The following is a 17500-nucleotide window of genomic DNA, read 5'->3' on the forward strand; positions in this document are numbered from 1 at the left end:
AAATCTTAAAAGTATCTGGAAAACCAAACACAGGGGTTGGTGAGTGAAGCGAGCAGGGGGTGAAGCCCCCAAATGTGTGTGTGTATATATATATGTGGTTGATTCCACAAATTTACACAACTGAATCAAATCAAGTGTAACAAAGTGACATCTGACAGACACTGGTAAAACAGGTTCTGAAACAGTTTGTTGCTGGTCCTCCCCATTTTGCACATTCTAATGACAAACACAATCAAAACGTATCTAGTAAGTATTCCCTCACTGGCAGTTGCACCTTTTAGAACACAAACAAGGACATAGCAGTCAGGTTACCTAACATGGATGAGAGATTTCATCCAAAATGTGAACCCTATATTGGCCAGAAACTTTGTGTTTTAAATCCAGACCTGGATAGGTCCTCAGCTTACGGTGCCGATAATGCTGCAAAGATAATCACATAGTTTGAAATGGATCAGAACTTATCAGACGCATGGAGGTTTTTAAATCTTAACCTAAGAGCATAATCTTTCTGCTCACAAGTTCATCATTGTTACTCAAGAGTAATTTCTTCATAGACTATTTTTTGTGCATTATCAAATCTGTTAAGGACCACGCTATTGTTATCTCCGACTACACCCCTCATATCATGGACCTTAAATCACTATGCCCTACACACTCATCTTATAGGTGGCTTCTTAACACCCTGTCATTAGCTGATGAGAACTCTACAAAATTCATATCCAAGCAAATTGATTATTTTCTGGAGACAAATGCAATCTTAAGGTCTCTGCAGGAAAACTCTGGAAAACTCTAAGAGGACAGATTTCATATCGTTCTCACAAAAATAAACTGGAAACCAAAAAGGTGTCCGAGCTAATCATCAAAATTACCAGAAGAGATCTAGATCTACTTAAGGTTTCCAAATGAGCCACTCTATAGTAAAAGACAGGTATTGCAATCAGATTTTAACCTCTTGACTACTAAGGAAATGGAACAGCTCATCTTTAAATCACAACATCATTATTACGTAAACACATAGAAGGCCAATAAGATTTTAGCCCAACAAATCCAGAAGCAGGATGGCCGCAATACAATAACAGCAATTACCAACACAGATGGAGATAAAATCATAGACCATATAAATATAGTACTCTCTAAATGTGTAAGTTATATGTCTTTATATTCTACTCAGTCTAAAGAAAGATAACACAAAATCTAATGAGTTCTTTGACTCATTACAGATACCACAGCAAGATACTCTTAGTATAGTGGATGTTGCGAATGCCCGTTTCCACGCTCACATCGCAATGTATAAAAGCTAAACAGCGTAAAGCCACGCACATTTTCATGCCAGCTAAATCCTTGGTGTACGGAAGTTCTCCGCTCAGTTCTGCAAACTGGCTTTACCCAGCATTAAAGCAGTGCTTTTGTTCCAGTGTGGTTTCCCTTTATTTTTTAGATCCACAACCCTGAAGCGGCTTTATCAAATACACTGAAATTAACCGCCTATCGTTTATTAGTTTAAGGCATCCGATTGTAATTAACTTGTAACAAATATAATGGTCCATGGAATGGACAAACTTTTTCAAATACCATAGCTGCTTTAGCGTTGTTCCTATCAATGTACCACTCAGAGTATTTATCCCACTGTATCTGAGTGTGGAATCACAGTCCTACAGCAGCTGATCGGAAAGAGAATGATCGAGATAGAGCATCAAGCACACGCTGCCTCAGCCATGCACACAGCCTATTGAACTGCTCCCACACAACAAACGCTTCAGAGCCTTTCCTGTCGGGACCTCGCGGTTCAGAAACAGCTTCATCCCAAGAACTATAAATGCACTCAATCAGTCCATTAAAGTGCTCCTTTTAGAACTGTTTGCACTTATAAGTTCAATGACCTCACTGTAAACTTGCGATACATTTATAATATTGCACAACCTGAGTCACTTTATAAAGCACGTATTTACATATGACAACAATATCATTTTTAAGATAAAATGCAGCAAAATGTTAATTACATTATACAGATAAAATTTTAACATAATTTAATCTATACTGTTAATAATTAAACATGTGAGGACACAGTATTGCAGCACTAGCAACAAGCTGGTGCCCCGTTCAGGGATTGTTCCTGCCTCGCACTGTATGCTTGCTGGGGCTGGCAGGACACTGGATGGATAGATGGATAGAATAATTAAACATGTACTATGAAGATATTTCAATGTTCCTTAAAAGTTTTGAAGACTTGCTGTTCTAAGCTTAGATGGCTTGACATCTATTACAGAGCTGATTATGTGGCGATTGGGTATTTGGAGAAAGAAAAGGAAGGACAGGTATTAGGGGTTAGTATGTTTGAGAGACACAGTACTGCTGCAATTAATTATTTAATCGAAGGTCGCGCACAGCGCAGCAATCATCTTGTTGGAGGCAGGAACAATCTCTGGACAGGGTGTCAGTTTGTTACTATCGCTGCACCATCGTGTTCCCATATTTAATAACATACTTTAATTCCTATTATCATGAAAATGATATCAAGTATATATCTCAGTATTTAAATTACTCAGAGAGCTGTAATATCACAAATGTAATGGATTCTGTGTCCTGTCTGTGAAAGAGAAAGCCCATTTATGAAACACGTAGTAATTCACACACATAGAGCACACAGAACACATAAAATAAAAAGCATTTAACGTGCTACTTTAGTTACGATGCTATTTAAAAAACTAGTAATTTAAATGATTTTAAGATGAAGTTTATGATGTTCTACTTTAATGACAAAATAAACCATGTGATTAAAGTGGAAATTTCGAGATTAAAGTTGACATTTCGAACTTTTTTGACCCCACTGTGTGGTTATTTTTTTTCTTTTCTCTGTACCCTAATAAGCTTCCATATGACTTTTAGACGGTGGGCTACGACTCGCCTTTTCACAGCGACTTTGATATCTGACAACTTCTTTTTTATTTTGGGCACTGTGCGACTTTGTTAACTTGAGCTTTCAAGTTTCTACGACACGCTATGTCACTCAATCAACTTCCTTTTGTTGTTTATACCACTATTTAAACCAACAAATAGTACGTTTTTCCTTTCCTCCACTTGGTATTCGCTGAAATTATTCCATTTTCCCTCTTGCTTTTCCCATTGTTTTTCCACAGAACGCTGAGCTTAAGGGCTATTTATATTGATTTGCATATTAAAAGAATTGTAATTCTGGGAGGATTCAGTGCAGAGACAGGCGCATGCACGTGTGTCACTTTTCACGCTGACCAGGATTTATGTAGTGGAAGAATGTGTAAGTTGGCGATTTATGCATCTGGATTTTTTTTGTGCGTATGCACATTTGCGCTTTTGTCCGTACGCCATGTTTTAGTGTGAATTCTACATACGCCGTTATGCATGAGGCCCCTGGACATCAACAAAAATTGAAGAACATACACATGCCTGGTTTGCAACAGAATTAAAATCTTGCATTACTTTATACTTCCCAGTTCTGTGCTCCAGTAAGTACAAACTATTGTCAATACACTAATACAGTGGAACCTCGGTTTGCGAGCATAATTCGTTCTGGAAACGTGCTCGCAGTCCAAAGCACTCGTATATCAAAGTGAATTTCCCCATAAGAAATAATGGAAACTCAGATGATTCATTCCACAACCCAAAACTATTCATATAAAAATTATTAATACAAAATATAAAGTAAAAATACATAAAACAAATTAACCTGCACTTTACCTTTAAAAAGAATCATGGCTGGTGTGACTGAGTTTCTAAACTCTTGAGGGATTCAACCCAACAGGACGACACGCGGAAGAGTGTCCCAAAGCAATCGCAGTCTCCCAGCGCTGTAGCAGTTCGCCGTATAAGCGTATCCAAAAAGATCGTGGATATGCTATAAGCGCCTGCCGTTGATGGGTGATACAAGGAACATTATAAAGATCCCGCTACAATAAATAACTGCGCTGTTGCTGTTTCAAGCTGAATAAACCTGTTGTTGTTAAAGTACTGAGACTCAGCTTCGTGTTTTGGGGCACAAGACAGGGACTCTCACTTCACAGCGCACGCGCACACACACACACAGTCACAATGCTGTAGTAAACAGTATACGCTCGTATGGATGTTGACTATATTAGTGAGGCATGCAGACTCAGATGGAGAATAGGAGACGATTGCCCTCGAGAGAGAGAGAGAGAGAGAGAGAGAGAGAGAGAGAGAGACGCGCCAGCGAGCGGAGGAGAGAGAGAGCCAGCGCGGAGAGAGATAAGGAGAGAGAGAGAGAGAGACACACGTGCGTGAGAGAAATAAGGAGAGAGAGACGCATGAGAGAGAAGAACCATCAGCTCAGCTGTGATCACATGACGCTCAGCAGACAAAGTGTATCCATACTACTTGTATTGCAAGACATCGCTCGTTTAACAAGTCAAAATTTATTAAAAAATTTTGCTCGTCTTGCAAAACACTCGTAAACCAAGTTACTCGCAAACCAAGGTTCCACTGTAATCCAATTGCCCTTCATTCACTCAGAATATGGAACCAATGTAGGAAACACTTTAAGGCAGAGAAGCTCTTATCTGTGGCACCTTTACATAACAACCATTTTTTTCCCACCCTGTCAAACATATACTGTATAGTATTTAATGTTTGGAAAAAATCTGGGATTATACCATTTAGAGACTTTTACACAGATATTTTTGTATCCTATGAGCAATTAAGCTTCTATTTCAACTTTGGTAAATGGAACCTGCCCAATTTTCCTCAGCTTCCACCAATTTCTATTCCAGAAGAAACACTGATCAATCTTGAAGACTCACATAGCAACTCTACAATTTATAAAAACGTTTTAAAGGAGTGGAAGGCAGCCATGCACATAATATCCTCTAGCTTCATATACACAAAGCACTCAGTCAATTTAAAATCTTCTATTGATTGTATTTATCCTTGTTTAAAACTATCCAAAATGTTTCCAGCGCAAGATTCCACCTGAGAACATTGCAATCTAGCTCTAGATCATTGGGCCATGTTTTGGACATGCACCAAATTAACCTCATTTTGGACAAAAATCTGTCAGACAGCCTTGGTGTCACAATCAGTCCTAATACATTAAAAACTCTGTTTATTGTACTCCCATATAAGCTTAAAGTGGAGAAGGACAAACAAATCGTAATTGCCTTAACCTCAATGCTAGCATTTAGACTTATCTTGCTCAACTGGAAGAATCCCTTCCCAACACTTTTAAGTCAGTGAATAACTGATGTACTATACTATTTGAAATTGAACAAAATCAAATTCTCCCTTAAAGGATCATTTCAAACCTTTTTAAAAATATGGCAGGATCTAATCAATTACATTTTGGAATAAGTTCCTATATCAGGGAAAAGGATACTCTTTCTTCCTTGCTGCTTTTAAAGACTTGCTTTGTAGGTTGGTTCTCCTCTCTTTCTTTTGGGTGGGGGTTGAATTATGGATTGTTTGATTTGATTGTATGTATGGATTATTATTTGCTTTTAATTAAAATAAATAAAATAAAAAAAAATCAGGCAGACTGAATCTGATTCTTCAGCCACTTCATGTCTGCTTTAGCAAGGAACATGAGGGGCTTAAGGAGATGAATAGAGGGTGAGAGGGGGCACACAGCAAGAAAAAAAAGAAATTGTAAGACCAAGCAGAAAAATACATGTTCCCAATGTTTAAACCCCATCCCACAATATATAAGCAGCAGCAACCCACATTAGCAAAAGACTTTCAACTGCCACAGAACAATACTGGGAATAGTGTCTGCCAATAGTTCGACTTCTGCTGGTCATTTTTAAGCTACACAGTCTCACACAAAGAGTGAAGCCTGGACATATTTATCATCATGCAGTCCTACAAAAAAAAAAAAAAATGGGTACTGTGATGCACTCCTTTCACAAGACTTCATCGCCATGTATATTCAGGTACTACATGTGTGTGACACACTGAAAAACTTTTCCTTAAGTTGAATCTAAAGTAAGGTAATGACAAATCAGTCCCAGTTTCATTCTCTGCGGTAATGTCTTGAAATAGAGTCTCCACTAAAATCTTGCTTAATCAGAATCAGAATCATTTTTATTCGCCAGTACTTAATGTACAGGAATGTGACTTTGTAGATTTGGAGCTGCTTATAACAGAACAGAACATCACATACAAATAAAAAATAGCAATGGTTTAAAAAAAAAAAAACTTCAAAGTTGAACAATAGTACAATTATAAAGGAGATGTGCAAATGAAGACATGCAAGTGAAAGTGTGAGTGTATAGTGTGTATGCATGTGCACATATACATAAACTGTAAACACACACACCTTCATAAGCATATAACATGCATGAATATAGAAAGAAGACAGGCTAAAATTACTGGTTTGAGAGGGCTAAGGCTCTTTACCAAGAAACCATTAAGGCATTTGTTAGTTTTAGTTTTAAATTGACCTAAGGCATTTACCAGAGGGGAGTTTTTGGAATGAGTGACGAGCTGGGTGAGAGGAGTCCATGATGATGCTTCTGACATGGTTAGTGCCATGAGATGTATACAGGTCTACCACAGATGGAAGAGCACAGCCAATTATTTTCTCAGCAGACTTCACAACATGCTGTAATTTAGATGTGGAGGGTACTGTAGTTGAATCAAACCACACAATAGAAAAGAATAGGACTATTCTTTCAATTATAGCTTTGTAAAATTTAACGAGGATTGGCTGGGAAATATTTCATTTCTTCAGTTGTTGTAAGAAGTACAATCTCTACTGTGCCTTTTTAGTGATGGGAGTTTTGTTAATTTTCCAGCTGAGAGTATTTATGATAGCTGTGCCCAAAAATATGAAAGATTCCACCATATTGACTACAGAATCATTCATTTCTAGTGGGAGATGTAGTAACTGTTGTTTGCAAAAGTTAATGACTATTTCCACTGTCTGGGTGGTAGCTTGTTGGAAGTGCATCAAGATATGAAACAAAAGACAATTTTCTATAAGGTATTTTGTAGTCATTAATAATTAGACCATGCGAGCAAAAATTTATTTTAATTATGGCAAAAACACTTTAAAAGTCCAATCTTGCATTTAAAAATATTACCACAATAAAAAACACTTTCCAATTAACACCATGGATGGTATACTTCTAACCCATTAGAAAATTAAAATAGTTATGGTTGACTATGTTTACTTTACTAAGTCTGAATATTCTGAATTGAGACATTTTAACAATCATTCACTAGTTCTTCAAATCAGGATATCATTAACTAAAGATAAAACTAACAAAAAAAACAAGAAGTAAAATAAACACAAAAATTATTTAGAGCAAAACAAAATCTACAATAAAAATACTAACATAAATCTAATTCATAAAAACATAGTGAAATTAAACGGATATCAATTTTGTTAAGTCTCACTCCCAAAGTTGTTGATGATGAATATCAGTATATGAACTGATTTTGCAAGGAGAAAGCAAAATTTACTGCAACTCAGTTTTATGACTGTGCAGCTCTTATTGCTGTTTAAGCAGCTGTAAAAGTATAGGCATTTTACTGGTATTTGCAAGAAAAATATGCTGTTCATATCACTCCACCTTTCTTGATTTTCCTAACTAGAAGACTTTTTCCACTTGGAAATTTTTCCAAGTGTTGTTAACTGTGCATATATTCAATGTTAAATTTTAAATGAGTTATCTGACGGGTAACAAAATGTTAGATGTTGTGTAAACATGGCCCCAAGTCTCCTCACCTAGACTACAAGCATACTAAAGTCTCTAAATGACCATATTGCATATGTTGCTGTAAGCACTTCAATTAAACTACAAAATTTCAAAACATAAAAAAATAACATTTTATTTTTCTCCTCAACATTGGTTACAATACCTGAAATCTGCTGTTGCCGCAAAAGACTCTAACTCTGTAATGGAAAAAACACACAAGAAGCCTTCACCACTTCTGAAGTAGTTATCTCTAATAGCAGCATAGTCCTCTTGCCCAGCAGTATCCAAGATATCAATTTGAACTTCTTCTCCGTCCAAAACCACTTTTTTCCTGTAGCTATCTGCTTTTGTAGGTTCATAATCTTCCACAAACTAAACAGAATAAAAATAAAAAAAATGTCATTAAATAAAACAGTTTTACAAATAATTGGTGGCCAAAAAAAAAAAAAAACAGGATTAAAGAGTTACTATCAAGTCGATACTGGGGGAAAAGAAAAAAAACAAGTAACAGTTTAAACGAAAACTAAATTAGATAGATAGATAGATGTTAGGGCCTTTTTGAAACTACTAAATGGCCCATTTGTAACCTACAAGGAACATTTGTACCTCTAGTAGGGACATTTTGTAACTTTAAGGCACATTTGTACCACAGCACAGGGAACATCAGTAACTTGCAGGGCCTTTTTGTAACACAAGTCAGGCTCTTAAGTAACAAGCCAAAAAAGGGTAATTCTGTAACACAATTGGTACTTTTGTAACACAAAAAGGTGACTTTTTAAAAAATATTTTTCTATTTATATTTGTTTTGAACATTAATCATAACCTTAGTAGGTTCCTGGTTTTAGCACAGTGTTTGTTGAAAGGCTAGAACACCATAATACTTCATTCTGGATACACTACAGTTTTAATACACAGAAAGATGTGAATTGTTTAAATTATACAGACATATTTAACTTTTACATTGAATCATTAATGTCCCTCCTTCACCCTCTCGTTCTTTCCTTTTCTCTTCATTGCCAATATGAGATGAGGTGGACTGTTAGGCCGAGCTCTAATCCTGATGGATTTTTGTTCAGGTCTTGATGTCTGATACATGAGCTAAGATGCAAGGCTTTCAAATTTTAAAAGTATATACATATATATATATATACACATATATACACATATATATATACACACATATACATATATACATATATATATATACTCATATACATATATACATATATATATATATATATATATATATATATATATATATCTATATATATACACACACATATATATATATATATACATATATATATATATACACATACATATATATATACATATACATACATATACATATACATATACATACATACACATATATATATATACATATACATATATACATATATACACATATATATACATATACATATACATACATATACATATATATACATATATATACAGTACACATATATATATATATATATATATATATACATATCGCTTCCCGGTCCTCCCTGCGTGGAGTTTGCATGTTCTCCCGTGTCTGTGGGTTTCCTCCGGCGCTCCAGTTTCTTCCCACAATCCAAAGACATGCAGGTTAGGTGGATTGGTGATTCTACATTGGCCCTAGTGTGTGCTTGGTGTGTTTGTGTGTGTCCTGCGGTGGGTTGGCACCCTGCCCGGGATTGGTTCCTGCCTTGTGCCCTGTGTTGGCTGCGATTGGCTCCAGCAGACCCCCGTGACCCTATTCGGATTCAGCGGGTTAGACAATGGATGGATGGATATATATATATACACATATATATATATACACACATATATATATATATACTAGCAAAATACCCGCACTTCGCAGCGGAGAAGTAGTGTGTTAAAGAAGCAATGAAAAGAAAAGGAAACATTTTGAAAATAACGAAACCTGATTGTCAATGTAATTGTTTTGTCACTGTTGTGAGTGATAAGTGTTGTTGTTATATATATATATTTACACACACACACATAAACATATATATATATACATATCTATACATATACACATATATACATACATATATATCTACATATATACACACACATATATACACACAAATACATATATACACACACAAATACATATATATATATACATACATACACACAGCCATATATAAACATATATATACATATCTACATATATACACACACAGCTATTTCGTATCAGTGCAATAAGCTGTTTGTTAAAACGGTTGACTCCCGCTCTTACGTGCAATAACAAATCAAATCATTCAGTTGTCTTTGCTCATATGTCATTTTAGAGCTGGACGCCTGGCATCTTTTTTTGGCCACAAGTTCGTTTCTGTTTGGTGTGAGGTTCTGTATTGTGGAGATTCTCAGGATGGATTGCAGGTGCTCATCAGTGAGGCGACTCCTGTGTGCTGTTTTGTTAGTCTTTATCACTGAGAAGAGCTTCTCACACAGATATGTGCTACCAAACATGCACAAGGTTCGAGCCGCATGTAGACGGACTTTTTTTGTTCTTCAAAGTCACCAAAGCGCCGTGCAAACTCAGTGCGCAATAACTCTATCTTCGCAATAACTTGCAGCATCATAAGGTAGACTTGATTAACGCGATAAGTGTTCGGCAAGGCAGCTGAAGCGCTGCATTATGGGATCTGTAGTTTATTGTGTTACCAGCGCTTCATATACCGGGCTTTAATAATGATAATACAGTATATAAAATGATCTCAGATGTGGCCCGCGGCCCTTGAGTTTGACACATATGGACTAAATAGAACTTGAAAAGATATATTTTTTCAAATGTGATCGCGCAATTCAGATAGAGTTGACGCGCACTACAGCCTGCATGCCTCAATGAGTCATCCTCCCCTCGCTCTTACTTTTTTACCGTTCATCTAATGAATACACTGAGTATGGCTTTACCAAAACAATCATTGATGGCGAATAAAGTATCCATTATTCGAGTATGTAGAGCGGGATATATATATATACATATATATATACCAGCGTATCAGCGGAGAAGTAGTGTGTTAAAAAGGTAGAAAAAGAAAAGGGAACATTTTAAAAATAACGTAACATGACTGTCAATATACAGTATTTGTTTTGTGAGTGTTACTGAGTGTTGCTGTCATCAAGGATTTGATTATCATTATTTCTTTCAATCAGGTTCGTATTTGTAGGATGTGTTGTGTTCAAGTTACATTCCGTGTTTGTCAATCGTTGTAAAGATGACAGGTTTCATTCATCGATTCGTTTCTTACTGCATCAATAAACAGCTCGTCTTCTTCTTTATCTGAGACCTGACACACTGCATGCACGGTTTTTTTACACTGTCTTCCTTTAGCGGGACATTGACTTTTTCCACCGTGTGCTTTGTTTCCACAGTAGCTGCATTTATGAATATGCTTATCAGGCGCTTCATATTTTTGCTGCCTTTTCAATTGTGTAATTCGGTTTTGTTCAGCGCTCTTTGGAACTGTTGCTTTTATCTGTGCACTCGTCAGTTCACGTGAGCCACTCGGTGTACTTGCATCGAAGGTTCCCAGCTGTGCTGGTGCCATCTCGTGCTATGTCCATAGCTTTATTTAATGTTACCTTAGTCCTGGCACTTAAAACTTTCTCTCGCAGTTTCGCTGAGTTTGTGTCAAACACCACCCTGACCATCTCATCTTCCTCTCCATAAGCACAGTCCTTCACCCGTGAATATTTACCCGTGGCAGTTTGCTATTGGATTGCCGCTGACGGACGGCCTTATATGGGCAGCCTGTCTATGAACTTAATTTAAAGTGTAGGTTTACATCGTGCTTTGTTTCAGTAGCAGAACTCATGAATATGGTTGTATATGTCACTCGCTCGCTTCTTATTGTTTCGCTGCCTTCTCAATTATATAATGCATGTTTTCTTGAGCGCTTTTTTGAGGTCTTTCTGGTTTTCTATGTACTGCGTGATTACGTGGGAGGCGTGATGATGTCACACGAAACTCCGCCCCCACGGCGTTGAAGCTCATCTCCATTACAGTAAATGGAGAAAACTGCTTCCAGTTATGACCATTACGTAGAATTTCGATATAAAACCTGCCCAACTTTTGTAAGGAAGCTGTAAGGAATGAACCTGACAAATTTCAGCCTTCCACCCACACGGGAAGTTGGAGAATTAGTGATGAGTCAGTGAGTGAGTCAGTGAGTCAGTGAGTGAGTGAGTGAGGGCTTTGCCTTTTATTAGTATAGATACACACATATATATATATATACATATATACACATACATATACATATACACATACATATACATATATATATACACACATATATATATATATATATACATATATATATACACACATATATATATACATATGTACATATATACACACATATATACACACACACATATATACATATGTACATATATACACACACACATATATACATATGTACATATATACACACACACATATATACATATATATATATATATATATATATATATATATATATATATTTATATATATATATATAAACATATATATATACATATATACATATACATATATATATACATATACATATATATATATATATATATATATATTTCTATATATATGACAGCAACACATCACTCACAACAGTGACAAAACAATTAAATTGACAATCATGTTACGTTATTTTCAAAATGTTTCCTCTTCTTTTTTTTATTACTTCTTTAACACACTACTTCTCCGCTGCGAAGCGCGGGTATTTTGCTAGTTAACTTATAAAACCATAAACTACTACACTCTAAAATCCTACCCTCACACCCCCACAGGCCACAACTAGCAAATGAAAGCACACACAAGAAAGCAACCAAGGCAAGCCTCCTATTCTTTATAAAAAAGTAGAAAATAAAGCACTATAAACAGGCAGGCAAGTTGCCACCCAACACCTCCCTCCTATCATCCACCTCTGACCACACTAAAAGTTTTAAACATATACCAGATATATATTCTTCTACAATATGATTTTATCCATATATTTTTTGCATAAAAACTATACATTCATATATAAACCATCACTGTCACTGCCTCTCCCAGTTCTGTTCAATACAATAGAGAATAAACTCATTGCATTACATTTTACTTGTCTTGATTCTTTACATACCAAAATTACAGATAGGTACAGTTTAACACATGAAAACACAAAGGATGTACGTTCTTCCACTCTCAAATTACAAAAGTGAATAAGCTGTCCTAAAGGGAGGTGTATCCTTGCTAGAGTACATTTACTGTTAGAAGTGCATCAACTTTGAGGAATTTCTGCACATCATTTTTACAGCTGTTTAGCAAACCAAGCCTTTATTACAAGTTGCAAAATTGACACATGGTGGTAAGTGGGTGCTCTGTTTTGTTCTTAGCTAACGCAGCATAGATGGAGTGGCAGAGGATGCTTTCACATGCACATGACAAACAAAACGATGAATTGATTAGGAAAGAAGGTGCCTGCTCAGTTCACACAGGTATTAACCTGCCAAAGCTAAATCTGAATGTTAAAAACAATTGTTTTTTTCATCAAAACTAAAACTAGCAATTTTTGTGGGGGCCATTTTAAACTTGTGTATGATTATTACATGCATTTTACAAATGTTAAACAATTGAACAACTAAAAATAATACAAAGATGCCATAAATTACGAAAATAAAGTACTTCAAATGAATGACAATGGTTAAGATGTTGTCAGGACAGAGTGCTGCCAACAGAAAGCAAATGTGTGATGGGATTTAAAAGATTTTTTTTTAAGTTATTTCACAAATATATGATGTTGTATGATTTGTTTCATGCAATTAATTGAATTCCTTCATTAGAATTACTTTTTAAAACAACTGTTCACCAATATCCATTTCTGTATAAAGAGGATTTTAAAAATTGCTCTCAGGATCATTTAATTTCAGTTGTGTGACAAGTGTGAAAGCTTTCTTTAGTAGGCTGTTATTAGACAAGTTAGATGTAAATTTTCTTTTTTTTTTCTTTTTTTATAAAATTTTTTGTGTTTGTGAAAATGTTTTAAAAGGCAATATTAAGTACAGTTTAGCTTGCTTGTTTTTTTATCAATGGAGAACCACAGGAATTGGGAAGAATAGCTTTTTGAACACTACATTTTTATTTTAAATCTTGTTTCTTTTTTACTATATTGTCTATACAATACACAAATTTACCAAAATACTATGTCTTAAAATGCATGTGCAATACATGCTTATTTCTTGTTCAGTTGTTCTTATTTTATTGTTTTGCAAAATAAACTATTTTTATTTCAGTTGATTACGATGGTCCTTATGAAAAGAAACATCACAACAGAACTACTTATTGTTAACTAATGAAATTGGGCCAAAAGAAACACCTAATACTGATTCAATCTGGAAAGTATGTGCACATAGATTATACTGTAATAAATACAATAACTGTGATCAGTTTAAATTAGATTGTGATATAAATTTTTGGCCATACCACCGAACTCTAAATCACTGCAATACAAGATGGTCTTCCTAATAAAGTATTTCACTCATTCATTAAAAAAAAATATGCGTGATGGCAAGACAGTAAAAATGGCTATACTTTCCTTAGGAAAAGTAGTCTTGAGTAAGAGTGGTTTATTTATTTATTTACAAAAACAACATCAAGACTGACCACAGTGCTGTACAATAAAAATCCAACATTTCAGACAAACAATAACAAAAGGGAAAAGAAACAGAAACACAAACACATAAGAGCTGAAGAGATTCATAATAAAAAAAATACACAGTCAACATATCATACTGGGTTAAAGGCCAGGGAGTAAAAGTGCATTTTTAAATAAGATTTAAAGGCAGCAAGTAAAGAAGCCTGCCTAACGTGCAATGGCAAATCATTCCAGAGTTTTGGAGCTGCAACTGAAAAAGCCTGATTACCTCAGAGTTTGCATCGTGCCTTAGGAACACTTAAAAGCATCTGGTCTGCTGACCTGAGACAACGAGACGGTACATAAGAGTGCAGCAGTTCCGACAAATAAAATGGGGTACAACCAATAAAGGATTTAAAAACAAATAGAAGGATCTTAAAATGGATTCGAAAACGAAACGCAAGCCAAAATCAGGGTAACATGCTCATGCTTTCTTGTGCCAGTTAAAAATCAAGCAGCGGCATTTTGCACCAGCTGTAGGCAAGCAACGGAGGCCTGTCTAATTCCAAAAAGAAGCGCATTGCAGTAATCTAGACGAGAGGTTATAAAAGCATGTATCACTGTTTCAAGGTTGCGTTTAGACAAAACAGGCTTGATTTTTGACAGCCACCTCAACTGGAAAAAGCAAGATTTTACCACTGCGTTCACATGGCTATCAAGTTTTAAAGTGGAATCCATTTTCACACCTAAATTTGTGATTATGGATTTCTCAAATTGAGCCACAGTGGAAAGGTCGATGCAGGGGGTCCCGCTGGTGCCATTGGGTCTAAATAGGATGACTTCTGTCTTATTCTCATTAAAATTTAGAAAATTTATTGCCATCTAACTCCTTATGTCAATAAAACAATCAAGCAGGGGCTGGAATGAACATGGACCAGGGCGTTTCAGAGGGAAATAAACCTGACAGTCATCTGCATAAAGATGAAAGGAAATACCATGAAAACAGCGCCGAGTGGCAGCAAGTACAAAGAAAACAGAAGAGGTCCCAAGATGAATCTCTGTTGTACCCCCCAGGGGAGGGCAACAGATGTGGAAGTAAAATCATCAATGCTAACACAAAAACTTCTGAGAGATGGGACGTAAACCATTGGGGAGCTGAACCTGTGATGCCCACCCACTGCTCTAGCCTGGAGATGAGGATCTCATGGTCTACAGTTTCAAAGGCAGCTGTTAAATCCAGAAGCATAAGTAGTATACAGTCACCAGAGTCCACTTTTAAAGAATATCATTAAAATCCCTTAACAGAGAGGACTCACTGCTGTGGTGAGTTTTAAACCCAGACTGGAACACTTCCAGAATTGCGTGTTCATCCAGGAAGGACATCAGTTGGGTGTAGAGGACTTTTTTCAAAAGTTTGGACAAAGAAGGCAGCTTGGAAATATTCCTAAAGTTAGACATAACAGAGTGGTCTAGACCTGTTTTTTTCAGCAGAGGCTGCACAACAGCATGTTTGAAATTTTTAGGCACCACACTAGAGGTTAAACTACTATTAATAACAGTAAGAATAGAAGGACCCAAGGTAGAAAAGACCTCCATAAGAAGTCGAGGAGGGACAACATCCGGGGGGTTGAGCCAGATGGCTGGAAACCAGCTGCTTTAAAAAGGGGAGAGTGACAGGCTCAAAGTGGTCAAACACAGCCAAACAGGGCATTAAAATGGATGGATCATGAGAAGGTGGTGAAATTAGGGCCCTAGTGCTTACAACCTTCTTCAAAAAAAAAAAGTAAAGAAATTTGTTGCAAGTTTCCCAAAAAGCTTCCAGATAGACAGGTTCATGAACATTAAGAACAGAACTCAATGTGTTAAAAAGTACATGGTGGTTGTTAGAGTAAAAAAAATTTTATCTATGGTTCTATGGTATTTTCAGTTTATGTTATGACCAAATGAACAGAAGCCTGTAGGAATATCAAAATAAGCATTACTAGAATATATCTACATACTAATACAACTACTGTATATGATAAATGATTTTTTTTTAGTACATACAGAAAATGATCCATAATCTAATTTGCATTTACCTCATCATACATGAACTGCAATGTCAATGCTGATTTTCCAACTCCTCCACTACCGACCATGATAACTTTATGTAGAGCCAAGGAGTTCTGTCCTTTGGGTTTGTTTGCCGCCATCTTGAAAGGGAAGACCAACTGACCAACTTGGTAAATTCTGTAAAAATCTTAAAAAGAAAAAAAAATAATCTTAATTGTATTTTTGTTATTTATCTGAATGCAAAGATTATACTATTCGTAAATGACTATTTCATATAACATAATGACTATTTCATATAACAATCATAGAACTGGAGAATGTCTTTGCCTATGCATACATAAAAGATTTGTGGTACAGTCACAATGGCTAACATGCAACCAAATCACAAAAAAATTCATACAATAAAACAAATAGTCTAAAATGGGTTTGATGGGGGCCAACCTCATTCACTGGTCAAGAGTCCAGTTACAACAAACTCCCAGGGAATTAAAAAAAATATTTTGTTGTAATGAAAATTTTGTTGTAATAAGATTCTGTATTTGTTACTATAGTGCTTTCTTTAACTTGCATCCAGGCATTTGCAATCATTTCAAAAGCTTCTTTCACGTTAATTTTAATCTCCTCCTGCCTACAAGTTATGCTGACGAGAATTTTTCTCAGCATTTCCTTGCTATAATACACTTTCTGGGTGCGAATGATGCCCAAATCCAATGGCTGAAGCACTGCTGAGCAATTGGGTGGGAGGAATTCAACGCGAACATTATCTAAATGTGGAAGCATGTTATGTGCAGCACAGTTATCAATCAGAAGTCGAATCATCCTTTTCTTCTTTATATTGTGAGGTTTCTAAGCGCTGTTGGGATCCCACCCACTCCCCACCCAACAGGAATGACACGCTGAAGTGCGTCGTGAAGCATGATTGCAGCATCTGTGGAAGATTGTCCGTTGCTGGGGCAGGGCAACAGCAGACTCACAGAGCTTCAGTGAAGCGCCACAGAAGCAAATCATAAACGATCAGGGTTGTGTAATAAGTCCCTGTCTTGCACCCCAAGACACGAGGCTTAGTCTCAGTACATTAGCAAAACCAGCTTTATTCAACTTGAAACAGGAATGGCCCAGTTATTTACTGTAGCATGATCT

The 17500-nt window shown here is 36.1% G+C and overlaps 1 protein-coding gene across 2 annotated transcripts in view; it reads right to left on the reverse strand.

Moving 5' to 3' along the window:
- Nucleotides 1-17500, reverse strand: part of LOC120529530 (ras-related protein Ral-A) — an 88851-nt gene that overhangs the window by 15294 nt on the left and 56057 nt on the right. For both annotated transcript variants that reach the window (XM_039753402.1, XM_039753401.1), the window contains exons 2-3: nt 16387-16547; nt 7849-8057 (exon numbers count right to left, since the gene is read on the reverse strand). In XM_039753402.1, coding sequence (XP_039609336.1) covers nt 7849-8057; nt 16387-16500 — 323 coding nt within the window. In that variant the 5' untranslated portion in view covers nt 16501-16547. The remainder of the gene's footprint in view (nt 1-7848; nt 8058-16386; nt 16548-17500) is intronic.

Source organism: Polypterus senegalus, chromosome 5 (genome assembly GCF_016835505.1).
Source record: "Polypterus senegalus isolate Bchr_013 chromosome 5, ASM1683550v1, whole genome shotgun sequence".
NCBI classification, from domain to species: domain Eukaryota; kingdom Metazoa; phylum Chordata; class Cladistia; order Polypteriformes; family Polypteridae; genus Polypterus; species Polypterus senegalus.